The sequence below is a fragment of the Schistocerca nitens genome, chromosome 4, assembly GCF_023898315.1.
Source record: "Schistocerca nitens isolate TAMUIC-IGC-003100 chromosome 4, iqSchNite1.1, whole genome shotgun sequence".
NCBI classification, from domain to species: Eukaryota; Metazoa; Arthropoda; class Insecta; order Orthoptera; family Acrididae; genus Schistocerca; species Schistocerca nitens.
In genome coordinates this window covers 944,766,707-944,793,851 of record NC_064617.1, presented here as the reverse complement: position 1 = coordinate 944,793,851, position 27,145 = coordinate 944,766,707, and the positions used below count along the sequence as shown (strand labels likewise).

Sequence of the window (27,145 nt, the reverse complement as noted above, 5' to 3'; positions counted from 1 at the left end):
TTGAAATTCATCGACAGTAGAAGGAGACATGAGGTGATGGAGTTATGGATGTGTCGAAAGTGCGTTCGTGGATGCGACAGTTTAATGAAGGCAGAACATCGTGTGACAACAAACCGAAACAACCTCGGGCTCGCACAAGCCGGTCTGACGACATGATCGAGAAAGTGGAGAGAATTGTTTTGGGGGATCGCCAAATGACTGTTGAACAGATCGCCTCCCAAGTTGGCATTTCTGTGGGTTCTGTGCACACAATCCTGCATGACGACCTGAAAATGCGAAAAGTGTCATCCAGGTGGGTGCCACGAATGCTGACGGACAACCACATGGCTGCCCGTGTGGCATGTTGCCAAGCAATGTTGACGCGCAACGACAGCATGAATGAGACTTTCTTTTCGTCGGTTGTGACAATGGGTGAGACGTGGATGCCATTTTTCAATCAAGAAACAAATCGCCAGTCAGCTCAATGGAAGCACACAGATTCACCGCCACCAAAAAAATTTCGGGTAACCGCCAGTGCTGAAAAAATGATGGTGTCCATGTTCTGGGACAGCGAGGGCGTAATCATTACCCATTGCGTTCCAAAGGGCACTACGGTAACAGGTGCATCCTACGAAAATGTTTTGAAGAACAAATTCCTTCCTGCACTGCAACAAAAGCGTCCGGGAAGGGCTGCGCATGTGCTGTTTCACCAAGACAACGCACCCGCACATCGAGCTAACGTTACGCAACAGTTTCTTCGTGATAACAACTTTGAAGTGATTCCTCATGCTCTCTACTCACCTTACCTGGCTCCTAGTGACTTTTGGCTTTTTCCAACAATGAAAGACACTCTCCGTGGCCGCACATTCTCCAGCCGTGCTGCTATTGGCTCAGCGATTTTCCAGTGGTCAAAACAGACTCCTAAAGAAGCCTTCGCCGCTGCCATGGAATCATGGCGTCAGCGTTGTGAAAAATGTGTACGTCTGCAGGGCGATTACGCCGAGAAGTAACGCCAGTTTCATCGATTTCGGGTGAGTAGTTAATTAGAAAAAAAATCGGAGGCCTTAGAACTTGAATGCACCTCGTAAGGTACAAAGGAAAGAACTCTTGTCGGCGGTAGTGCTTTTATTTACAGAAAACAACCTAACAGTGCAGCACAGCTAGCCTGCGAGCGCAGTTCAGCCGTGGTAGCCATGACCGTAAGCCAGGCCGTGTCCGTACGCCAGTCCGTGCGCTCCGAGCAGAGCGGGGGCGGCGAGCGCGGCATGGGCGGCGGCGCCGTTGACGATGGCGTCGCGGGCCTGCGTCTGGGCGACGGCGGTCAGGTGGGCGGCTCTGGCGGCGGCCACGTCGTGTGTGTCGGCAAGGTAGCCGCCGGGTCCCACAGCCACTGGGGCGGGGCCGTACGCGGCGTAGCCGGCGTGGACGGCGGGGGCGGCGACCACCGCGGGGGCGGCAACCACTGCGGGGGCGGCGCCGAGCAGCCCGTGGGCGGCGCCCAGGTAGCCGGGCGTCGGGGCGGCGGCGGCGGCGGCCAGAATGGCGCTCACAATGACCTGAGTGGACGACAGTGCCGTCATTACACGGAAATACATATTCCTAGAATTTCTACAAGAACCATACGAGATGTGATCAAAAAATAACTAGCATTTCTGTTTTAGTTTCTAGGGCTTTTTACACCTGAGTTTCAAAATTCTTTACATCTTATTGGCTACACATGTTCGATTTCCAGCTGTTTCGGATATTTAGTTTATTGTAGACAATCGAAAAGGTGGTACGTGTTTTCGAGTGTTCGGCGAATCTTTACTTTGTCAAAATGATGGGTCAATAAATTTGCCCTAAATTTTGTTTGAGAAATGAAATGAAGAGCAGCACCGCATCCGAAATGTTGACTGTGGCTTTTGGTGATTCTGCTAAGAGTAAAACAAGACTGTACGACTGGTGTGAACTTCTCAAAATAGTTCTAATGGCTCTAACCACTATGGGACTTAACAACTGAGGTCATCAGTCCCTTAGACTTAGAATTACTTAAACCCAACTAACGTAACAACATCACACACAGCCATGCCAGAGGCAGGATTCAAGCCTACGACCGTAGCAGCAGCGTGGTTCCGGACTCAAGTGCCTAGAACCGCTCGGCCACAGAAGCCGGCATGGACGTCTCAATGAGGGTCGAGACGACACTGGACGACCGTTCTGGACTCCCTCGCACACCAATTACTGTCAACATTGTGGAAGAAATAATAAAAATGGTTCTCCGTAAATCACCGAATCACGATCACAGAGGTTGCTGATGATGTCGGCATATCGTTGTCTCACGCCAAGCCATTTTTTCCGATGTATTGGGAACGAAACTTGTAGCTGCAAAGTTTCTTCCGAAATTGTTGAATTTCGACGAAAATCGACGTCGCGTAGTAATCGCTCTGGAATTGCTGGATGAAGTCGACTACGATCCATAACTTATAAAGGCGGTTATAACAGGCCCATTTGTCCAAATGGAAACCACAAGAAGAGCCAAAACCAGAATATATTAGACAAGTTCGATCGCATATGATGATTCTTCACAACGTTTTATCCGATTATAGTGGGATAGTAGTGCATGATGAGTTCCTGCCTTACGCTTGTACGGTCGAGAAGGAATACTACGTGGAAGCTATACGCTGCTTACGTGATGCGATCCGAAGAAAACGACCCGAACTGTGGCAAAACCACCCGTGCAAATTGCATCACGATAATGCTCCTGTTCACACCTCACTGCTTGTTCGTGATTTTGCGGCAAAAACCAGAACCGCTGCGTTGCCTCAGCCACCTTATTCACCACCCCCCCCCCCCCCCCTGCGACTTCTTTCTATTCACGAGGCGTCCGCAGCTGGCGGTCTAGTGGCTAGTGATGCTGCCTCTGGACCACGGCGCCCCGGGTTCGACTCCTTACCGGCTCGGGGATTTTCTCTGCCCGGGGACTGGCTGTTTGTGTTGTCCTCATCATCTCATGATCATTCTGGTAGTGGCGAGAGACGGTGTTCAGCGCCCGACAAACCACCATCATCTATTCCCCAGGCTGAAGAGAACCACGGAAGGACGTCGTTTTGCCACCATTGATAAGAACAGTACCGCTGAAGAAGCTGAACACCATAACGAAAACTGTTGTTGTTGTTGTGGTCTTCAGTCCTGAGACTGGTTTGATGCAGCTCTCCATGCTACTCTATCCTGTGCAAGCTTCTTCATCTCCGAGTACCCACTGCAACCTACATCCTTCTGAATCTGCTTAGTGTATTCATCTCTTGGTCTCCTTCTACGATTTTTACCCTCCACGCTGCCCTCCTATGCTAAATTTGTAATCCCTTGATGCCTCAAAACATGTCCTACCAACCGATCCCTTCTTCTAGTCAAGTTGTGCCACAAACTTCTCTTCTCCCCAATCCTATTCAATACCTCTTCATTAGTTACGTGATCTACCCACCTTATCTTCAGCATTCTTCTGCAGCACCACATTTCGAAAGCTTCTATTCTCTTCTTGTCCAAACTGGTTATCGTCCATGTTTCACTTCCATACATGGCTACACTCCAAACAAATACTTTCAGAAACGACTTCCTGACACTTAAATCTATACTCGATGTTAACAAATTTCTCTTCTTCAGAAACGATTTCCTTGCCATTGCCAGTCTACATTTTATATCCTCTCTACTTCGACCATCATCAGTTATTTTACTCCCTAAATAGCAAAACGCCTTTACTACTTTAAGTGTCTCATTTCCTAATCTAATCCCCTCAGCATGACCCAATTTAATTTGACTACATTCCATTATCCTCGTTTTGCTTTTGTTGATGTTAATCTTATATCCTCCTTTCAAGACACTGTCCATTTCGTTCAACTGCTCTTCCAAGTCCTTTGCTGTCTCTGACAGAATTACAATGTCATCGGCGAACCTCAAAGTTTTTATTTCTTCTCCATGAATTTTAATACCTACTCCGAATTTTTCTTTTGTTTCCTTCACTGCTTGCTCAATACACAGATTGAATAACATCGGGGAGAGACTACAACCCTGTCTCACTCCCTTCCCAACAACTGCTTCCCTTTCATGTCCCTCGACTCTTATAACTGCCATCTGGTTTCTGTACAAATTGTAAATAGCCTTTCGCTCCCTGTATTTTACCCCTGCCACCTTTAGAATTTGAAAGAGAGTATTCCAGTCAACATTGTCAAAAGCTTTCTCTAAGTCTACAAATGCTAGAAACGTGGGTTTGCCTTTTCTTAATCTTTCTTCTAAGATAAGTCGTAAGGTTAGTATTGCCTCACGTGTTCCAACATTTCTACGGAATCCAAACTGATCTTCCCCGAGGTCCGCTTCTACCAGTTTTTCCATTCGTCTGTAAAGAATTCGCGTTAGTATTTTGCAGCTGTGACTTATTAAACTGATAGTTCGGTAATTTTCACATCTGTCAACACCTGCTTTCTTTGGGATTGGCATTATTATATTCTTCTTGAAGTCTGTGGGTATTTCGCCTGTCTCATACAACTTGCTCTCCGGATGGTAGAGTTTTGTCATGACTGGTTCTCCCAAGGCCATCAGTAGTTCTAATGGAATGTTGTCTACTCCCGGTGCCTTGTTTCGACTCAGGTCTTTCAGTGCTCTGTCAAACTCTTCACGCAGTATCTTATCTCCCATTTCATCTTCATCTACATCCTCATCCATTTCCATAATATTGTCCTCAAGTACATCGCCCTTGTATAAACCCTCTATATACTCCTTCCATCTTTCTGCCTTCCCTTCTTTGCTTAGAACTGGGTTGCCATCTGAGCTCTTGATATTCATACAAGTGGTTCTCTTTTCTCCAAAGGTCTCTTTAATTTACCTGTAGGCAGTATCTATCTTACCCCTAGTGAGACAAGCTTCTACATCCTTACGTTTGTCCTCTAGCCATCCCTGCTTAGCCATTTTGCACATCCTGTCGATCTCATTATTGAGACGTTTGTATTCCTTTTTGCCTGCTTCATTTACTGCGTTTTTATATTTTCTCCTTTCATCAATTAAATTCAATATTTCTTCTGTTACCCAAGGATTTCTATTAGCCCTCGTCTTTTTACCTACTTGATCCCCTGCTGCCTTCACTACTTCATCCCTCAGAGCTACCCATTCTTCATCTACCGTATTTCTTTCCCCCATTCCTGTCAATTGTTCCCTTATGCTCTTCCTGAAACTCTCTACAACCTCTGGTTCTTTCAGTTTATCCAGGTCCCATCTCCTTAAATTCCCACCTTTTTTCAGTTTCTTCAGTTTCAATCTGCAGTTCATAACCAATAGATTGTGGTCAGAATCCACATCTGCCCCTGGAAATGTCTTACAATTTAAAACCTGGTTCCTAAGTCTCTGTCTTACCATTATATAATCTATCTGCTACCTATTAGTATCTCCAGGATTCTTCCAGGTATACAACCTTCTTTTATGATTCTTGAAGCAAGTGTTAGCTATGATTAAGTTATGCTCTGTGCAAAATTCTACAAAGCGGCTTCCTCTTTCATTTCTTCCCCCCAATCCATATTCACCTACTATGTTTCCTTCTCTCCCTTTTCCTACTGACGAATTCCAGTCACCCATGACTATTAAATTTTCGTCTCCCTTCACTACCTGAATAATTTCTTTTATCTCGTCATACATTTCATCAATTTCTTCATCATCTGCAGAGCTAATTGATATATAAACTTGTACTACTGTAGTAGGCGTGGGCTTCGTGTCTATCTTGGCCACAATAATGCGTTCACTATGCTGTTTGTAGTAGCTAACCGGCACTCCTATTTTTTATTCATTATTAAACCTACTCCTGCATTACCCCTATTTGATTTTGTATTTATAACCCTGTAATCACCTGACCAAAATTCTTGTTCCTCCTGCCACCGAACTTCACTAATTCCCACTATATCTAACTTTAACCTATCCATTTCCCTTTTTAAATTTTCTAACCTACCTGCCCGATTAAGGGATCTGACATTCCACGCTCCGATCCGTAGAACGCCAGTTTTCTTTCTCCTGATAACGACGTCCTCTTGATTAGTCCCCGCCCGGAGATCCGAATGGGGGACTATTTTACCTCCGGAATATTTTACCCAAGAGGACGCCATCATCCTTTAATCATACAGTAAAGCTGCATGTCCTCGGGAAAATTTACGGCTGTAGTTTCCCCTTGCTTTCAGCCGTTCGCAGTACCAGCACAGCAAGACCGTTTTGGTTAATGTTACAAGGCCAGATCAGTCAATCGTCCAGACTGTTGCCCCTGCAACTACTGAAAAGGCTGCTGCCCCTCTTCAGGAACCACATGTTTGTCTGGCCTCTCAACAGATACCCCTCCGCTGTGGTTGCACCTACGGTACGGCCATCTGTATCACTGAGGCACGCAAGCCTCCCCACCAACGGCAAGGTCCATGGTTCATGGGGGGAAACTAAGTTACAGAAATTCTTCCAAAATTGGAAAAAGCGCTGGCACGAGTGTATGATATATTAAGAGAGTTACTTCGGAGACAAATTTGATGACTAAATAAAGATTCTTTAAAAACAAAAGTAACGTTACTTTTTGATCATACCTCATACTACACTAACAATTATTCACGCTCGTATTCACAAAATCTCACAGTCACTACTTCATTTCGAATATCTCTACAAATTTGTTATATATATATATATATATATGGAGAACAACAACAACAAAAATTGAAATAAATAGTACTCGTCCTATTTATTTAAATTTTTGTTGTTGTTGTTCTCCATCCTTCGAAGTTTAAATCTGGGATGACTTATTGTGTTACTCGTGTCCTTATGGGTGCTCTGCCGAATTGTTCTTTCCGTGTCATGCAAAATATTTGTATGACCGACCCAGCCATTCTCTTCAGGTTCTGCGAGTTTTGCTGTTAACTGTTCTCACTGCCAGTCTGGTTGGAGTTCAGGTAGCGAGTACACATAACAGCACAGCACGCAGCACCTGAAGAGCACGAGGGGGTCGTTCGTCAAAATGCTTTGCATGCATCGGAAACAACTCGATAAAACACTCAGAAGCACACCATTAATCAATGAAGCTGTTTTAACCGGATAGACCAAACCTATAGTGATTTCACCATATTTACCTCAGTCGTTGCCCTTACATTCTTCCTACAGAATTGTTATATAAAATTTACTGCGGAGTTATTTCCATTTTCATTTGTTCTGTAGTATTATCATTACACATCTGGTTATCTACTTCTTCAAACATGACTTTTCATCTACTTTGCTGTAACGTTTTGCCGATTTGGAAAATTTCTTTCACATGTGTGCTGGCGTGAGGTTCTTTCTTCCTAGGGCTCAGTCCTTTGATGCACTTACCAATTCATCAACTGTCATGACGCTACAAATCTTCAAATGGTTCAGATGGCTCTAAACACTATGGGACGTAACATCTGAGGTCATCTGTCCTCTAGACTCAGAACTACTTAAACCTAACTGACCTAAGGACATCACACACATCCATGCCCGAGGCAGGATTCGAACCTGCGACAGTAGCAGCAGCGTGTTTCGGTACTGAAGGGCCTACAACCGCTTGGCCACAGCGGCAGGCTACAGATCTTCACTTTGCCGTATTTTATAACACATATTCTTACTTAGAGGTCTTGCAGAAGTATCTGGTATTTCCGTTAACGGGTAGAAAAAGGCCGGCGATTGTTTTCTAGACAGCAGATGAACGATTTCGTAGAACTTAGTTACTTTACAGCAGTTCCCAAAGTCGAGGTATTAGTCACGTTATCATGCGGGTGTGTCGCCTATGGGAGTCTTCTTGATGTCAGTTTTGTGCCACCAGCGATCTAGCGAAGGCCACAGCTAGATTAGTGGACACATCAGTCTTTCAGGTAGTAACTTGACAGTTTGACATGTTTCATGGATGCAAGGCCTTTCGACGCTTATCTCGACAGTTCTGCATCTCATTGCTATTTTGTTGTCACAGGATTACATGGTAATCAGGTTACTAATATTTCCAAGACCGGTCGCTGCACACACATCATGTGGCCGGATACAAAGCAGATGTGTCCCCCAAGCGGTTGAAAGTGTAGCCTTTGCGCCAGTTTTAGAAATGAAGCACTATGTGTCGTTCAGAATGCGATGTTGTGCATTTCTTCAGACTATGCCATGAGCCAGTCATCATCTGATGAATATCTCACGGCCCTGCACTCAGGTATAGCTACCTGAGAAGGACATACCTTTATTTATTCCTCACATAAACCGTCGAAATGATGCGACAACGATTCTTATTTCTGAACACATCCACCAAGTCAACATCGTTTGTCTCACTTTACTCTATACGCAACTAATTGTCACTATTTGTATTTCTTATAGTTTTGTCAGTGGACTCCTACGAAATCACTTTCCTTTTTCCTATATACTTACTATAGATTCATTTTCTATTTATCTTCAACCTTGTCACGCCATATACTGATAAGAACAGCAGTCATGTATCACGCTTTTCAAGTATATATATTGATCTTTCTGAATGAAATTTTTATATTTTATGTCGGGTTTCGTCTGAACAGCAGGCCTCCGTCCCGAATTACATTGTTCACACATGTAACGCGTTGGTTTCGATATTTTAAGTGTATACCACTAGCAGTTTGAGATGTTTAAAAGCAAATAATATGGAAATATCCGTGATACATATATAACTATTGTTACACAGATGTGAATAAATTGAAGATTGCGACTCATCTCGATAATGTGACTGTTGAAGTTTTCCCAGCGTAATCAGTATTTCACGGTTCGGGAATTCAGTCGCATGAAGTAGTGACATGGCAACAATTTCTCGGCTGACAACTATTCAGCCATTTTCAAGTGAATAACCACCCACAAGACAATGAGGCGAAGGAGGAGTTCAAGTCCAGAACGCTCCTCCCATATGTGGGATATTGTGAGCCTAAACTAGACAGAATCCTAAAGAAAGACAACGTTAAAGTAAACTTTCGTCCACTTACAAACAACTGTGCTCGTCTCTGCACTGTAAAGGATTAGTTGGGTTTGCGTAAGCCTGGAATCAACAAACTACCGAGCCAATGTGACAAAGCGTACACTACTCAGACCTCAAACACAGTACGGGAAAGATACGTGGAGCGTGATTGCAACATTCGCCCTTGGCAGCTCAGTAAGTCAGCCAATGCTGAGTTTTGTAGCTCCTGTGGGCACGAAAATCTTGGTCGCGACCAAATCCTTGTGAAATTCAACTATCAAGGGCTTTATGGAAACGCGTTTAGTAGAATATCTTATGAAGCATGATGGCGGCTATCAACTGAATGAGGCATGGAACCAAATTAGTTCTTTAATTTTTTCAGATAGACGGAACATTACCCGTCTGCGAATTATTGGTTCCGTGGGGCCAGTAATTCGACAAAGGGCGTGCGTGTAACACCAGCGTTATTCATGTGCCTCCGTGTCTGAAGTGGAGCAATGTTCGACAGAGGTAGCTAAACTCGTTAGAGGGCGGTCACGAAGCGGTAACCCAAGCACATGCGCCATCGCGCCGATTTTTCCGTATAAACCTAAGGATGTGCCACCTCCGGCGTAAAAGTCACCTGAAGCCAGCTGAACTGTTCTCATTCGAAACACAGTGGCTAAATTCCGAACTCATCCGGCTACGGCCACTATGCCCAAGCGGTTCTGGGCGCTTCACTCCGGAATCGCGCTGCTTCTTCGGTCGCAGGTTCGAATCCTGCCACGGGCATGGATGTGTGTGATGTCCTTAGGTTAGTTAGGTTTAAGTAGTTCTAAGTTCTAGGGGACTGATGACCTCATATATTAAGTCTCATAGTGGTTAGAGCCATTTTAACCATCCGGCTACAACCCCAAAACTTCCTGGAATCTACATCCCCCCCCCCACTGTTTCACTCACGGATCGCGCGAGGGAAAAACGACTGTCTGAACGCCTCAGTACGACCTCTTATTTCCCTTATCTTTGAATGATGATCATTGCGCTATTTGAAAGTTGGCGGTAATAATATATGCTCTACATCCTCGGTGAAAATTGGATTTCGGAATTTAGTGAGCAGCCGCTTCTGATTAGCGCGTCGTCTATGTGTAAGCGTGTCCCACTTCAAACTTCCTATGAGATTTGTAACGCTCTCGAGATGGCTAAATGTACCAGTCACGAATCTTGCCGCTCTTCTTTGGACCTTACCAACCTCTTGTATCAGACCCAACTGGTAAGGGTCCCATACAGACGAACAATACTCCAAGACTGAACGAACTAACGTATTGTAAGCTATTTCCTTTGTTGAAGGACTGCATCGCTTCAGGATTCTACCAATAAACCGCAATCTAGAGTTCGCCTTACCCGTTATTTGCGTAATCTGATCATTCCATTTGAGATCACTTCGAATAGTCAGACCCAGATACTTGACTGATGTTACCGCTTCCAAAGACTAATCATTAATTTTGTACTCATAAAATAACGCCGGTTGGAAGCCCACAAAACGTAAAGTAGGTCTTGCATGGCAGTTTTAAAAATACGAAACGCTCTGACTGTGCGGTTCAAGATTAGGCAACTGTTGGAAGACAAAGGGTAAATTATGTAACATCATGATGCTGATTATTAATATGAAGTGAACGAAAGTACTCCCACTTTTACGAGCCTATGAACTGGCACAGCACTAGGCCACGCCCACAACACAGCAGCCCCGCCTTACTCACCAGGACCTTCATGGCTGTACGGTGGGCTGGTGGACTGTCGCGAGCTGACTAGCTGAGGACTGTGCTCGGGCGCCGTGTCCACCCCCATATATACGGCGGGCGGCGGTGAAAGGCCCAGCGTCCTTCCTGCATATCGCAGGCCACGCCTGGAGGCGCAGGCTGCACTTTCCTACCACTGGACAATAGTCGGCTGTGACCGCGGCCTTCACTGAGGAGCATGTGGAAATCCACGGGATTTGGACGCACACACGTACTGAGATAGTTACTTGTTTATTCATCCATAAATTATCTACATAACGATATCAGATATGTCAACTTAGTTTGAGAAAGAACAATTACTTTTAAAAAAATTAATAAATAATGGATACCGCATACTACCTTATCAAAAGTATTTCAGTACTACACTCCTGGAAATGGAAAAAAGAACACATTGACACCGGTGTGTCAGACCCACCATACTTGCTCCGGACACTGCTAGAGGGCTGTACAAGCAATGATCACACGCACGGCACAGCGAACACACCAGGAACCGCAGTGTTGCCCGTCGAATGGCGCTAGCTGCGCAGCATTTGTGCACCGCCGCCGTCAGTGTCAGCCAGTTTGCCGTGGCATACGGAGCTCCATCGCAGTCTTTAACACTGGTAGCATGCCGCGACAGCGTGGACGTGAACCGTATGTGCAGTTGACGGACTTTGAGCGAGGGCGTATAGTGGGCATGCGGGAGGCCGGGTGGACGTACCGCCGAATTGCTCAACACGTGGGGCGTGAGGTCTCCACAGTACATCGATGTTGTCGCCAGTGGTCGGCGGAAGGTGCACGTGCCCGTCGACCTGGGACCGGACCGCAGCGACGCACGGATGCACGCCAAGACCGTAGGATCCTACGCAGTGCCGTAGGGGACCGCACCGCCACTTCCCAGCAAATTAGGGACACTGTTGCTCCTGGGGTATCGGCGAGGACCATTCGCAACCGTCTCCATGAAGCTGGGCTACGGTCCCGCACACCGTTAGGCCGTCTTCCGCTCACGCCCCAACATCGTGCAGCCCGCCTCCAGTGGTGTCGCGACAGGCGTGAATGGAGGGACGAATGGAGACGTGTCGTCTTCAGCGATGAGAGTCGCTGCTGCCTTGGTGCCAATGATGGTCGTATGCGTGTTTGGCGCCGTGCAGGTGAGCGCCACAATCAGGACTGCATACGACCGAGGCACACAGGGCCAACACCCGGCGTCATGGTGTGGGGAGCGATCTCCTACACTGGCCGTACACCACTGGTGATCGTCGAGGGGACACTGAATAGTGCACGGTACATCCAAACCGTCATCGAACCCATCGTTCTACCATTCCTAGACCGGCAAGGGAACTTGCTGTTCCAACAGGACAATGCACGTCCGCATGTATCCCGTGCCACCCAACGTGCTCTAGAAGCTGTAAGTCAACTACCCTGGCCAGCAAGATCTCCGGATCTGTCCCCCATTGAGCATGTTTGGGACTGGATGAAGCGTCGTCTCACGCGGTCTGCACGTCCAGCACGAACGCTGGTCCAACTGAGGCGCCAGGTGGAAATGGCATGGCAAGCCGTTCCACAGGACTACATCCAGCATCTCTACGATCGTCTCCATGGGAGAATAGCAGCCTGCATTGCTGCGAAAGGTGGATATACACTGTACTAGTGCCGACATTGTGCATGCTCTGTTGCCTGTGTCTATGTGCCTGTGGTTCTGTCAGTGTGATCATGTGATGTATCTGACCCCAGGAATGTGTCAATAAAGTTTCCCCTTCCTGGGACAATGAATTCACGGTGTTCTTATTTCAATTTCCAGGAGTGTATTTACATGTATGCAATCACTCATCACTGGCCACACTACACACAGACACACACTGCACTGCACTGCTCTGTGCAGCACACCAACCAACCCATCCACACACACACACACACACACACACACACACAGAGAGAGAGAGAGAGAGAGAGAGAGAGAGAGAGAGAGAGAGATTCGGTTGGCATCAGGACCATGAGGATACTTCCGCCATTCTGCTGAATTCTTCGCGCTGTCCCCTTTGTAACACCACATCTCAGTGCCTCACGTATTTTTCAGCTACATGATTTCGCGAATCTGCCACCATTATCTTATTATCAAAAAGTCAGTATAAATTTGAAAACTGAGTAATCACGGAATAATGTAGGTAGAGAGGTACAAATTGACACACATGCTTGGAATGACATGGGGTTTTATTAGAACCAAAAAAATACAAAAGTTCAAAAAATGGCCGACAGATGGCGCTTCATCTGATCAGAATAGCAATAATTAGCGTAGCAAAGTAAGACAAAGCAAAGATGGTGTTCTTTATAGGATAAATTCAATATGTCCACCATCATTCCTCAACAATAGCTGTAGTCGAGGAATAATGTTGTGAACAGCACTATAATGCATGTCCGGAGTTATAGTGAGGCATTGGCGTCGGATGTTGTCTTTCAGCATCCCTAGAGATGTCGGTCGATCACGATATACTTGCGACTTCAGGTAACCCCAAAGCCAATAATCGCACGGACTGAGGTCTGGGGACCTGGGAGGCCAAGCATGACGAAAGTGGCGGCTGAGCACACTATCATCACCAAACGACGTGCGCAAGAGATCTTTCACGCGCCTATCAGTATTGGGTGGAGCGCCTGGTTCTAATAAAACCCCATGTCATTCCAAGCATGTGTGTCAATTTTTACCTCTCTATCTACATTATTCCGTGGTTTATTAAGTTTTTAAATTTATACTGACTTCTTGATCACCCGGTATATGGTGCAAATGGCTTTGAGCACTACGGGACTTAACTTCTGAGGTCATCAGTTCCCTATAACTTGGAACTACTTAAACCTAACAAACCTAAGGACATCACACACATCCATGCCCGAGGCAGGATTCGAGCCTCCGACCGTAGAAACATATGTATAGAGGAAGTTTGTTAGCAATTGGTGTTTAGGAAAATGTATGTTGATAGCACATGTAAGAATTCTGTATGTCGCATTATTATAGTAGACATGCTGACCGCCGGCCGCGGTGGTCTCGCGGTTCTAGGCGCGCAGTCCGGAACCGTGCGACTGCTACGGTCGCAGGTTCGAATCCTGCCTCGGGCATGGATGTGTGTGATGTCCTTAGGTTAGTTAGGTTTAAGTAGTTCTAAGTTCTATGGGACTGATGACCACAGCAGTTGAGTCCCATAGTGCTCAGAGCCATTTGAACCATTTGAACATGCTGACCAGGTCAATGAAGTTTTATGTATAAAGCAGAGACAATATCCTCCGCGCGACACTTTAGTCGTTTGCTCGAGTGCGCACAGTCGTGGAAGTGAAGCCAGAGAAGTATTTGTAAAGCATCTGGGGTGTCGAACTGACATAATGCGCAAGTGCCAGAGTATTTTGCGTCGAAAATGTAATATGTGGCTAGGCAATTATAAGTGGCTGAACAAGTATATGGGCGTAGTATACAGTCGCAAGAGGAATTTGGAATTAATGAAGAATATTGGGCGGTGCAAAGATATTCAAGCTGCTTGCTAATCAAATAGAGCTTGTTAATAATGAATCTCACAATAAGTACTACTTCGCACCACAAGCAAATCACCGCAAAGTGGTATCCAGTCAGTACTTTACAGCTGTGTAATTGTCATGCGAAGGTCGTAGCAACTTTTTGGACATTATAACGTCAAAGAACAAACATGGCTATCCCCACTCGTTAACCATCAGCAGGGTCCTATCCTTCCATTATAAATTCCGAGAAAGTCACAAGTGAAAGAAATAGTCAAAACAGACAAATATAACAAAATTTACAGTTCGTTTTCAATCGACTGACTATTTTAATAAAGGGCAGTACTAATTATAATTGCTCATATAGTACTGCACTACTACTAGAGAAAGTAAGTTCTAATCAAGAGTGGTTTAATGTGAAATTCACATTCTTTGCCAAAAGCATGATGGCTTTCACGTAGCCAAACTACGTTTTTGAATGTTATGTTGCATATTGTAAATGATACTGCTTTAATCTATGTTACACTTTTCAGAGCGGTGGTCTAGCGGTTCTAGGCGCTCAGTCCGGAATCGCGCGACCGCTACGGTCGCAGGTTCGATTCCTGCCTCGGGCATGGATGTGTGTGATGTCCTTAGGTTAGTTAGGTTTAAGTAGTTCTAAGTTCTAGGGGACTTATGACCACAGATGTTGAGTCCCATAGTGCTCAGCGCCAGCCACACTTTTCAGAGTGCGGCTTAACGAAAATGAAACACGTGAAAGGAATGAGCCTTGGTTTTAAGTACACATCATTCACCATTTGCCTAACTTTATTATCATTAAAAAACACTTTATATATGCTCAGAGAAATTGTTTCTGAGTTCAGCAACTATTAAAAGGGAAACAACAGTTGGGATACCAACAAAATGGCTCTGAGCAATATGGGACTTAACTACTGTGTCATCAGTCCCCTAGAACTTAGAACTACTTAAACCTAACTAACCTAAGGACATAACACACATCCATGCCCGATGCAGGATTCGAACCTGCGACCGTAGCGGTCGCGCGGTTCCAGACTGTAGCACGAGGTAGGTGGATCAGTGAGACTCTTACACGGTTGGAACAACCACGCTCACTTGTGAAAGTTCGATCTACCTTTCATAGGTAAGTAGGTTTCTTGGAACCAAAATTCACACTAGAGGAGCAAGCAGTAAGAGGGCTTCATTCTCTTACCACAAATGAACTACCATGCACAACTAGATTACAGCAGAGTAAATTAATAAACTCCCAGCCGCGCGGGGTAACCATGAGTGGTACCCTCACGGTCTTGGGCGCCTTGCCACGGTTCGCGCGGCTCCACCTGTCGGACGATCGAGTCCTCCCTCGGGCATGGGTGTGTTTGTTGTCCTTAGCGTAAGTTAGTTTAAGTTAGATTAAGTAGGCAAGTGCTCTACCATCTGAGCTACCCAAGCACGACTCACGCCCCGTCTTCACAGCTTTACTTCTGCCAGTACCTTCCAGCTCAGATGGTAGAGCACTTGCCTGCGAAAGGCAAAGATCTCAAGTTCGAGTCTCGGTCCGGCACACAGTTTTAATCTGCCAGGAAGTTTCATATCAGCGCACTCTCCGTTGCAGAGTGAAAATCTCATTCTGGAAACATCCCCCAGGCTGTGGCTAAGCCATGTCTCCGCAATATCCTTTCTTTCAGGAGTGCTAGTTCTGCAAGTTTCGCAGGAGAGCTTCTGTAAAGTTTGGAAGGTTGGAGACGAGGTACTGGCAGAAGTAAAGCTGTGATGACGGGGTGTGAGTCGTCGTTGGGTAGCTCAGATGGTAGAGCACTTGCTCGTGAAAGGCAAAGGTCCCGAGTTCGTGTTTCGGTCCGGCACACAGTTTTAATCTGCCAGGAAGTTTCATATCAGCGCACTCCGTTACAGAGTGAAAATCTCATTCTTAGATTAAGTAATTTGTAAGCCTAGGAACCGATTATCTCAGCAATTTGGTCCTGTAGGAACCCACATTGTTATGGAGGAAGCCGACAAAGGAACTGTGAACATTCTGCGAATTTCCGTGGGACAGGGCAACTGGCGTCCAGACGTCCAGACTCTGTTTCAAAACATATTTGTGAAAGCACGAGGCTTTTAGCGAGTTTATGGCCGTTCCTCGGAAACTTTGAAATGGACAGAACAGGGGAGATAACAAACTGTTTATGGAGGACTGTGCTTCCGTCCTGAGCATTTTGTTAGCAAAAGACACGGCAAATTCGTGGGAAAGAGGCTGCGAAGCTCAATCTCTTTTCCTTTTTCTCGAAATTAACTTTAAAGTCTCTGATTGGTCAAATCAGTGTTTGCAGAGCAAAGGCCGGTCTCGCAGCTCGTGATTGGCTTGTGGAAAAGTTGGGAGAGTTTATAATGTAAAATGTGCTTCTGGTACTGAGCTGAGGAGGAAGCGAGCAGAAAGGAAGAAGTCACTCTTGTACTGCTGCTTCGCTAGTAAAGAACTGCAGGTCTCTACCTAAATGGTGAGACTTGTGTCCATTGCTAGAGTGCCACTTAGAGGCTGTGCCAGTCACCTTATGAACTGTCAGAGGTACTACTTACATCATCACGCTCACAATGAGCGAAGCGTGGGTGTACTTAGTTGTCTTGAGTCGGCCGTCTAAACATTTGACAAATTCCGTCACGCACAGTCGTGGCATGGAGTCAAATTGGTTTGACAGACCAGCAAATGGGTCCACCTGCACAATGGAACCCACCGGGGTTTCCGAGGATCATAGGAAAGTTCCTGCATTCCAAATTAACAGGACGTGACACCTCAACTTACATTTTTTGGGAACGCGCCGTTAATAACAGATTGCCACCATCCACGACTTCAGTCGCCATATGCATCTCCGCTTCATGGTGTGCCGCCTTGATCAGTAGGAGGGTAAATTATTCGCTGCTGCCGCGTAGGGCTCTAACATATGTTTCTCAGCACCCTGTTGTTTCGAACCATATTTTTCTTTTCTGAATAGTAGAGTACAGATGCTTGGTGGTGGCGTAGTTTTGTGCCATAACCCGGATTCACGTGTATGAAGTCAGATAAAGTGATTAGTGTTCTGGTTAGTGTCGTGTGTCGATCCCCAGGTGATCACTTCTAACACCATAGTCCCCATGTTAGTGAAAGCGTTTGTTAAACAGAAAACGTTTGTGTAAGATTTCTTTCGTCATTTTTGTTATCTTGTAATGTTCATAATGAATAAATCTATTGTGATTTAGATCTCAACTTCTCCCTGATTTCTAATTAGCAGTTCTTTCCCATTATTTTTTATTACAGTCTATATTAGATACATAAGTAGCAGCTTTTCATTTGGCGTCCCCTCCCAGGATCTCTTACTTTATCAACCAAGCTTTCCAAGTTGTTGCAATTAGTGACAGTTTGTACTGCATTAATCTGAGGCACAGGTAGTTTCAAAGTAATAAGTAAAAAATGATAAACAGTTTTTATCATGATTAAGAATGTTCTCAGACAGACACCATTATAGTGAGTTAAGTAACATATTACAGTTTCCATAGAGTGTTGCTAATCATTTATTATTATTGTACATCATTATGGTAAGTAACATCACTGAATTACAAATTACCATCTTTTGTGTTCACAGTACACGTGTCTTGTACATGTAAGCTAGTGCCTATGTGTTTTGTCAAGCTTCTGTTTTGCCTTTACCTCACGATGTTCATGTCATTTCAAAGTCATTACAGTCATTTACTAAATTTAAATTATTGCTCGTTTTGGTGCTGGCGACAACCTCACTATGCAATATAAGTTCATTTAAACTAAATTACAGTGTACAAAATTACGACTCACTACAGTCATATTTTTAATTTATTACCGATTTTCTTTTTACATTTCAATCCCTGTTGGTAGTAAGAAACACCCATCCGGTAGCGATCAGCTAGTAACTAACTATATTCTTCAGTAAGAAATGGCCTTCCGATTCAGTTCTTTGTTTCCACGAACAGTTGCACATTACGTACATGTGTCCTTACAAACAGCTTAGATACACCTTGATCAGTCTGAAAAATCCGAACCAGCACCTCACCACAATAAACGAGATGTTGAGCTCATCACAGATCCCGGGCATAAGATTTTCCAGTAACAACATCAAAATATGGCAGTTTACTGTAGAACGACTGCTGCTTACTCTTAATGACAATTGTTAACCTTTCACCAATTTATGTATCTAATAAATTGCTAAGATTTACTTATGAATATTGCTTGAACTTCCCAGATTTTTAGAAGTTAGTTGTCTTTTTACTCTCGTCGGACAATTTACACTCAAGTGACAAAAGTCATGGGATAGCCATATGTAGATATACAAACGGCGGTAGTATTACGTACACAAGGTTAACAGACTTCGAACATGGAATTGGCAGTTGCCGCTAGACGTATGGGACATTCCATTACGGAAACGTTAGGGAATTCAATACTCCGAAATCCACGGTGTTAAGGGCCTTCACTTAACGACCAAGAGCGGCAGCGTTTGCATAGAGTTGTCAGTGCTGATAGACAAGCAACTCTGCGTGAAGTAACCACGGAAATTAATGTGGGACGTACAACGAATGTATCCGTTACGTCAGTGCGGCGAAATTTGGGCGTTAATAGATTATGGCGGCAGACGACTGACGCGAGTGTCTTTGCTAAGGGCACGACATGACGTGCAGCGCCTCTCCTGAGCTCATGACCCTAGACAACTGGAAGACCGTGGCCTGGTCAGACGAATCCCGATTTCAATTGGTAAGAGCTGTTGGTAGGGTTCGAATGTGACGTAGGCCCCACGAAGCCATGGACCCAGATTGTAGCCGGCCGAAGTGGCCGTGCGGTTAAAGGCGCTGCAGTCTGGAACCGCAAGACCGCTACGGTCGCAGTTTCGAATCCTGCCTCGGGCATCGATGTGTGTGATGTCCTTAGGTTAGTTAGGTTTAACTAGTTCTAAGTTCTAGGGGACTAATGACCTCAGCAGTTGAGTCCCATAGTGCTCAGAGCCATTTGAACCATTTGAACCAACCCAGATTGTAAACAAGGCACTGTGCAAACTAATGGTGGGTCAGTAATCGTATGAGCTATGTTTACATGGAATTTACTGAGTCTTTTGGTCCAAATGAACCGGTTATTGACTGGAAATGGCTATGTTCGGCTCCCTGGAGACAATCTACAGCCATTCATGGACTTCGTGTTCCCAATTAAGATGGAATTTTTGCAGAAGACAATGCACCACGTTACTGGGCCACAATTGTCCGCGACTGGTTGGAAGAACATTCAGGACAGCTCGAGAGAATGATTTGGCCCCCCAGGCCGCTCGACATGAATCGCATAGAACATTTATGGCACATAGTCGAGAGGCCAGTTCATGCACAATATCCTGCACCTTCATAGTTTTCGCAATTATGGACGACTATAGAGGCAGCACGGTTCAGTATTTCTGCAGGGACTTCCAACAACTTGTTGAGTCCTTACTACGCCGAGCTCTGTATGACACTGTGCAAATGGACGTCCAACATGCTATTAGGAGGAATCTCATTTCTTTTGTCTCCTAAGTCTAATGTGCAATATTAATCACTTGTAGAAAACGACGAGAGTTTAGTTGGCTCATATTTCAAGGTCACGGATGGTTTTGTTTGTGAAATAACTGGTAATGTTCTTCTTGTTGCCGCGCAGGGTAGCCGTGCCGTCTGAGGCGTCTTGCCACGGCCTGCGCGGCTCGGCCCGAAGGAGGTTCGAGTCCCCTCTCGGGCATAGGTGTGTGTTGCACTTTGCGTAAGTTAGTTTAAGTTAGATTAAGTGGTGCGGAAGCTTAGGGACCAATGACCTCAGCAGTTTGGTCCCATAAGACGTTACCATAAATTTCCAAATTTTTCTTCTTGATGTGCGTACCAGGTCGTTAGATGTACTCACATGGTGCAGCTAGATTCCCAGCTGTTCTAACAGATCTCCATCGGAAGCTTGATTACTATGTTACGTTATTATTCTAATTTCACTTTCTTCTAGTGTGAAAACTGTCTTCATTTTTGTGTGTAGGGCCCAAAAATTTATTCAATAGCTAAAGATGGAGAACGTATAGGAGTAATATGTAACTACAAGGCATTATGTGTTGCAGACTGACGACAGGACCTTACGGCCATAGCTCGTTTTCTTTGTTAGTGTATTTAGGTGTTCTTTCAACTTCTGGGGACTGTCAATATTAATTCCTAGAAATATTCTGTTTGCCATGCGACCTCTGATATTTTCATCCGAATTTAATGTTACAGAATTATTTTACACCTTTGATAATAAATTCATGCTGTTCGTTTTCTTGATGTAAGTTCACGCTTCACTTCAGAGCGCACTGTTGGGTATATTAGACACTGAGACTAGTTCTGTTTCGTTTTATTTGCATAAAACTCGAGCCGTCTTCAGTAGGTACACAAATCCAAGACTCTGCTGGATATAGTCTATTTGCAGTCGATTTTTCCAGGGTCGCAGTTGCTTCATATATCTAAAGTCATTTGAAATGACTGAATAACAAAAAAATTCTTTTCGGGATGTTTCTTTTTACTATTTAGCACAAAAAAGTTTATTGCTCGTCATCAGTATGGCTCTCATTATTGTTGACATCACAGTTTTACTCACAAGCCAGTACTTTGTGTGTCGTCCGCAACTGTCAATCCAGATCACCATCAGATCTCGTTACTCCGGTAATAACTACCGAAACGCGTTCAAAAACTGCCACTTTCGCTCTAGGCAGCTGCTTTTAGAATGGAGGTTTGTGCTGTCATTCGTGATGTCGGTCTAGCGCAACACCATACACTGATCAGGCAGAACAATACGACCAGCGACCTGCTATCGGTGTAAACCCGTCCAGGAGCTACACTGCTGGCCACCGTAAATGCAACACCCTGAAGGAAGCATCCGAATTAAGTGAAATTTACACCATGGGTTTGCAGCGATGAGGTATGCAACTGATTAGAATTTCAGCGCAGACGCACATCACGCGCGCCTGTGGCGCCACCTCATAGCGCCATTTAAGGCTTGGTGATTTCGACGAGTGTACGTTCGGCACGTGTGTTTACCTTGTGGTTGTTTCACAAGACGATCAGTTATGCCTCGTAGACAACAGCGAACATCTTTTGATCAAGTATCCGAGTTCGACAGAGGAAGGATAGTGGCTTACCGAGATTGTGGATTATCATACAGAGAAATCGCTAGTCGTGTTGGACGAAACCAAAAGACTGTAATGCGGATATGTGACCGTTGGATGCAGGAGGGTACGACGGACCGACGTGGTCGATCGCATTCACCTCGGTGCACCACTGCACGTGCTGATAGGCAAATTGTGCGCATGGCAGTGACGGATCGCTCAGTGACATCCCGAACCATAGCACAGCACATTGCGTCTGTAACGCATCATCCAGTGTCTGCGCGTACCATTCGACGCCGTTTACAGCAGAGTGGTCTGTCCGCAAGACGTCCATTGCTTCGTCTACCATTGACGCAGAACCACAGACGTCTCCATCGCCAATGGTGTGACGACAGATGGATGTGGACGGCCGAATGGAATGACGTTGTCTTTACTGACGAGGCACGCTTCTGTCTGCAGCACCACGATGGTCGGATTCGAGTGTGGAGACACCGTGGAGAGAGGATGCTGGACAGCTGCATTATGCACCGCCATACTGGTCTTGCACCGGGTATTATGGTATGGGGCGGTATTGGATATTACTCTCGCATGCCTCTAGTACGCATTGCCGGTACTTTAAATAGCCGGCGCTACATATCCGAGGTGCTGGAGCCAGTTGTCCTTCCTTACCTTCAGGGCTCGGCCACAGCCATATTTCAACAGGATAATGCGCGACCATACGTGGCACGCATTGTCCAAAGGTTCTTCGTCAATAACCAGATTGAATCGCTTCCCTGGCCGGCTCGCTCTCCGGATCTTTCGCCGATAGAGAACATGTGGTCCACGGTTGCTCAACGAGTGACCCAGATTTCATGCCCAGCTGCCACACCAGATGATCTTTGGCAACGTTGAAACACGTATGTTGTGCGGCAGCGATGCTGAGACATTGTAGAATCTCTGACCAGAGCAGTTGCGCTCGACTCGCAGTAGCGAGCAGTCAGTCAGTCTGCAGTAGTCGGTCTGCAGTAGTCAGTCTGCAGTAGTCAGTCCTCAGTAGTGCTTGGAGTCGGTTGCTAGCAGTAGCGGAGAGCAGTCGGCGGGCGTCGGCATCGCAATGGTCGAGATTCAGGACGAGGTATAATTTATTTAAATAAATAATCATGCAGCTTTGCGCTCATCAGATAATGTAACGAACAGTCATTGTAATTTAACTTTCAAAAATCGCCCCCAATAATAATTTTGATTTAAAAGCAATTTTAGAGACAATCATTCAAATTTCCTTCCATTTCCTTTTAACAAAGATTTTTAAAAGGTACTTCCAATGCTTTTCATGCAAGCGCCAGTGAACAATAAGAGCAGAATTTTGACATGCAGTTTCACTAAGGTAAGAAATTTATTCTCGTTTCGCACAGGGCAAACACCGACTTTTCGGTTGAATTGAGTTTAGGTTATCATTACAGTTTCATTATCATGGGATCAGCGTTCATTATTTTATGGGAACTTGTACTTGAGTCAGATAGCGAGCTTTCATTTAATTGTCTTTGCCATTAATATTCTGTGGGAAGGTCACACTTAGCTGTGGCTCCATTACTAATAAATATAGTCTTTTTAAAATTTTTTGTGGGGAGGTTACACTTGGCGACACCCGGTCCAGGATCGTATTTCGTGAGAATCTTTTGAAAAACAGTCAGATATCTGCTCTTATTTCTTAGATATAATTAAAATTTGGCGCAACGCTTTTACTAATCTTGTGACTTTCTTACTACAGGTCAACGGCAATTCGTTGCTCTGTTGTATTTGTGTGTTGCTTTTGTATTGTACTTATTTGTTTTGTGATTTATTGTGACTATTGTAAAAATGCCGCGAAAGACTATTAATAGTACGTCGCGAGGTGTAGTGAACGAATTTACCGACTTAAACAACGTGACCGATAGTACTAGTGACACGCAGTGTAATGATGACAATCCTGCGTTCACCGACAATCAATGCGTTCCAATCACTAATGATGACTTTTGTCTTAATGATGAACAAACGAACTCGGTTATGTCCTATGTTGATTTGACGACAATCAATGACGCGGGACGCTCTATTGTAATGAGCGCTGCTCAGCGTAACACACCCGGTTTGGAAAATTCAAATAAAGTACAGACAAGTTTCTCTAATGAAAATGGACAGGATACTGAAAGTACGACGGATTTATTTAGTTCCGAAATAGTGTCTGACAGTGCACATCCGATTGATAAACGTTTTTGTAAATTACAGAATGACCAAATGGTCACACAAAATGCGACAATTCCAGATCCACTATTAAACAACACAGTGAATGGAGTAGATAATGTTACATTGGGTCAAATTATGGCAATATTGCTAAAAAATAAGGAAGAGTCCAAACAACAGAGTGAAAATCTTATACAACACTTTAAAGAAGATAACAAACAACTTAGTGAACAAAACAGACAGTTAAATGAGAAATTAGACAACAATTCCAGGCAGCTTAGTGAACAAATTAGAGCCGTTGCCGCGCAGTGTCATGACACTAAGGAACAGTTACGCGAGGAAATAGAGGCTTGTTCAAAGAAAAGTAGCGAAGAGATTAGATCTGTTGCTCAAGAATTAAAGGAAATGCAAACAGCCACAACAGAAACACTTAGAGCGGAAATCAGTACAGTCGCTAAACAATGCTCCGAAAAAGCTACACAATTACGCGACGAGTTTAAAGCAATGACAGCAGAACTTTCGCGCACAATGGATGAAAAGATTGACGCGAAATTCGAACAACAGAACACTCAAATTAACGAACGTCTTAGTGTTCATATACAAAACAGTGATACGCGTTTCCGCAAATTTATTGAGGATCAAAATAAAGTAAAACGCCAAGTAATGGAAACAATCACTGCTCAGAGACAGGAAGACAAACGTAAAATGTTTGCAAAGGCAAAAACATACGTAGACAACAATATTGCTACAGTGTCCGACGAAATTAATTCCATTAAACAGTTGAACGCGGAATTACGTGATGAAATTTCTGATCTTAAATCAAAAACAGATACACACACAGCAGATATTCAGACAGTGACAGACAGATTTGAAGAATTAGAATTAACACAGGATTCCGATGTTACAAAACTGAACGAAGCTACACGTAAATTGCAAAAACAGATTAAGGCCACTGACACTAAAACCGAAGATCAGGTTAAAATACTGACTGAAAAATGTGAAGAATTGGCCAGTCGTATTGACGCTATCGAAAGTGCTAACGACAATAAATCAGACGATACTACACCGGTTTCATTTAATCAAACACCTGAATTTCAAAATTTACAGCAGACGATTAATGAGATCGATTCATCTAACAACACTTTACGTAGAAAATTGTCTTGTTTACAGCAAGAAGTAACAGAGATGAAAAACACTTCAGTTAATAACACAGCACAGCAGACACCACTTTTCGAACATTTGCCAGACTCGCGCAACGCGTACAATTTGGGTAATCTACAGAGAGTACGGGACTTAGATTCCGGACAACCACAGTTCAACAGATTTTCTTGCAATACTGATCCTGTTCCGTCACACAGGGATGGTAATTTCGATTACAAACATTTCCTGTCAGTGAGAGGGTTTAGGGTGTTTAAAAGCGACAGAGCACAGATACACGATTTGCACCGTATAGGACAACTTATTTTTGTACTTTCACCATTATTACCTGTAATGCAGAAACGAGCTTTGAACCTGTTACGACAATTTGCTATTGTACTTTCATCAGTATTACCTATAATGCAGAAATTGGAATTAGCAAGAATACAGCAGTTTGTGTTTGGAATTTTACCGACATTGCCTGGAACGCAAAAGCTAAAATTTATTTGCAGTGCGTAATTGACCTCAGGGGATTCATTACGCTTTAATGAATATGTGCCGTAGCGAGCATAGGGCCCCGAGCTGTAGTAGTGCTGTTTCATCTTTAGTTTTCTGCATTGCTGCCTTCTCTCCTACTATCCTTTATATCTATCAAAACAGCTCTTTAACTATTGCTCTTCCTAGAATTGAGAAAAATGAGTAATGAGAACCCGATAAGACAAATTTTACCGAATGTGACAATTTTCAGTAGGCACTTCAGAACCACCAGCGTAATTTTGATAACAGATAAAATCGTAATCATCAATGTGTGTAAAATTTTTGGCAACAGGAACCACATTTTGGTAACAATAGATGTTTTTCACTGTAACAGCATGAAAGTTAGCCGCTTAGCATACCTAACCAACAATGCAGTCTACAAGGTCAACCAAACTTTAATGTTTCGTCGCGTACATGTATAGTCCCTGGTACAACAAATAGTAACGCACGGCAGCAAAGAAACAACTACGTATAGAAACACACTATTTCAATTCCTATCGCAAATGCACCGTATAGAAGTGACTGTCATGACAGACGTAAAAATAATGAGCTCAATTTTCAGCGTACATTTAATAACAGTCGATCCTTTCAGCAGCAAGAACATCAGCAACAACATATTATAACGAATGAAACAGACAATAGGTGTCATCCATAGCGTAAGATGTCAGGAAGAAATAATAGTACAGTTCAAATGGTCAAAATACCACAGCATCGTCCCGTAAATAACAGCACGTATGACAGAATTTGACGAGACACAGTACAGGTAGCCTATTCCAGTAACGTAAGCAATACTTATTGACACGCAGAATTTTGTTCACGAGAATGTTATTTGAAATATGTTTTGTTGAATGCACCACTTTTATCGCACCCAGATCTTACTCGAAATTTTTCTATTGCCACCGACAGTTCCAACACAGCTTTAGGCGTACACATTTTTCAGGAAATTGAAGAACATGGCTCAATAGTAATTAAAAACATCGCATTTGCAAGCCGCATTTTGTCACCTGCTGAACGAAATTATTCCGTTACTGAACTAGAAACATTATGTGTTGTATGGGCTTTTACGAGATTTCGGCACTTTCTTTATGGCAGACATACCACCGTTTACACGGATCACAGAGCTATACAATTTTTACTTTCAGCTAAATTTACTCACGACAGATTAAGCAGATGGAAACTGTATTTACAGGAATTTAATTTTACGATTGTTCACATTCCCGGTACACAAAATGTTATAGCAGACGCACTTTCTCGTTCTCTCAGCAACAATCAGCAAGACGTAGCAACCAACTTCTGCAAAGCAAATTTCAGCGTCATGTACATTCAGCAAGTTGCATTCGAAAACTTTATTTCATCGTCATTACAGGACATAGCACGAGAGCAAAGCAAAGACAATGTGTGGAAAGAAATTAAACACCTTTGGCAAGATAAGAATAATGTTACGATTAGGAACCACTACACTGTACGCAATGACATTCTGTTTCGCCGCACTCATCCAGACAGCAGCAATTGGTTATTATGCATTCCGGACGAACTTGTTAACAAATTAATCTGGTACACTCATTTAAGTTATGCACATTACGGAGCCAGAAAATGTTTTCTTATACTGAGACAGAACTGTTATTTTTCAAACATGGAAAAACGTATACGACGAGTTTTAGCGTCATGTAAAATTTGCCAGAAAGCTAAGTCTGACACCACTTCACACATTCCTCCATTATATCCCATTGTACCTGTTAAATTAAGACATATGGCCGCAGTAGACATTTTTGGTCCAATTCCGAGAACTAACAGAGGTTTTTGCTACATCTTTGTCGCTGTTGAACTCACTTCAAAATTTGTTACCTTCACTCCGTTACGCAAAGCTACTGCCAAAACTGTTTCGAAAGCATTTGTAAAGCATTTCTTATTTCATGTAGGGCATGTGAAGAAAGTAATTTCTGACAATGGATCACAATTTC

The 27,145-nt window shown here is 44.1% G+C and overlaps 1 protein-coding gene across 1 annotated transcript in view; it reads right to left on the bottom strand.

The window, feature by feature from the left end:
* Nucleotides 1–1,086: 1,086 nt before the first annotated feature.
* LOC126253605 (cuticle protein 65-like) overlaps nt 1,087–27,145 on the bottom strand; it is a 76,301-nt gene continuing 50,242 nt past the window's right edge. Inside the window, exon 3 of the mRNA XM_049955056.1 lies at nt 1,087–1,304. Coding sequence (XP_049811013.1) covers nt 1,158–1,304 — 147 coding nt within the window. The 3' untranslated portion in view covers nt 1,087–1,157. The remainder of the gene's footprint in view (nt 1,305–27,145) is intronic.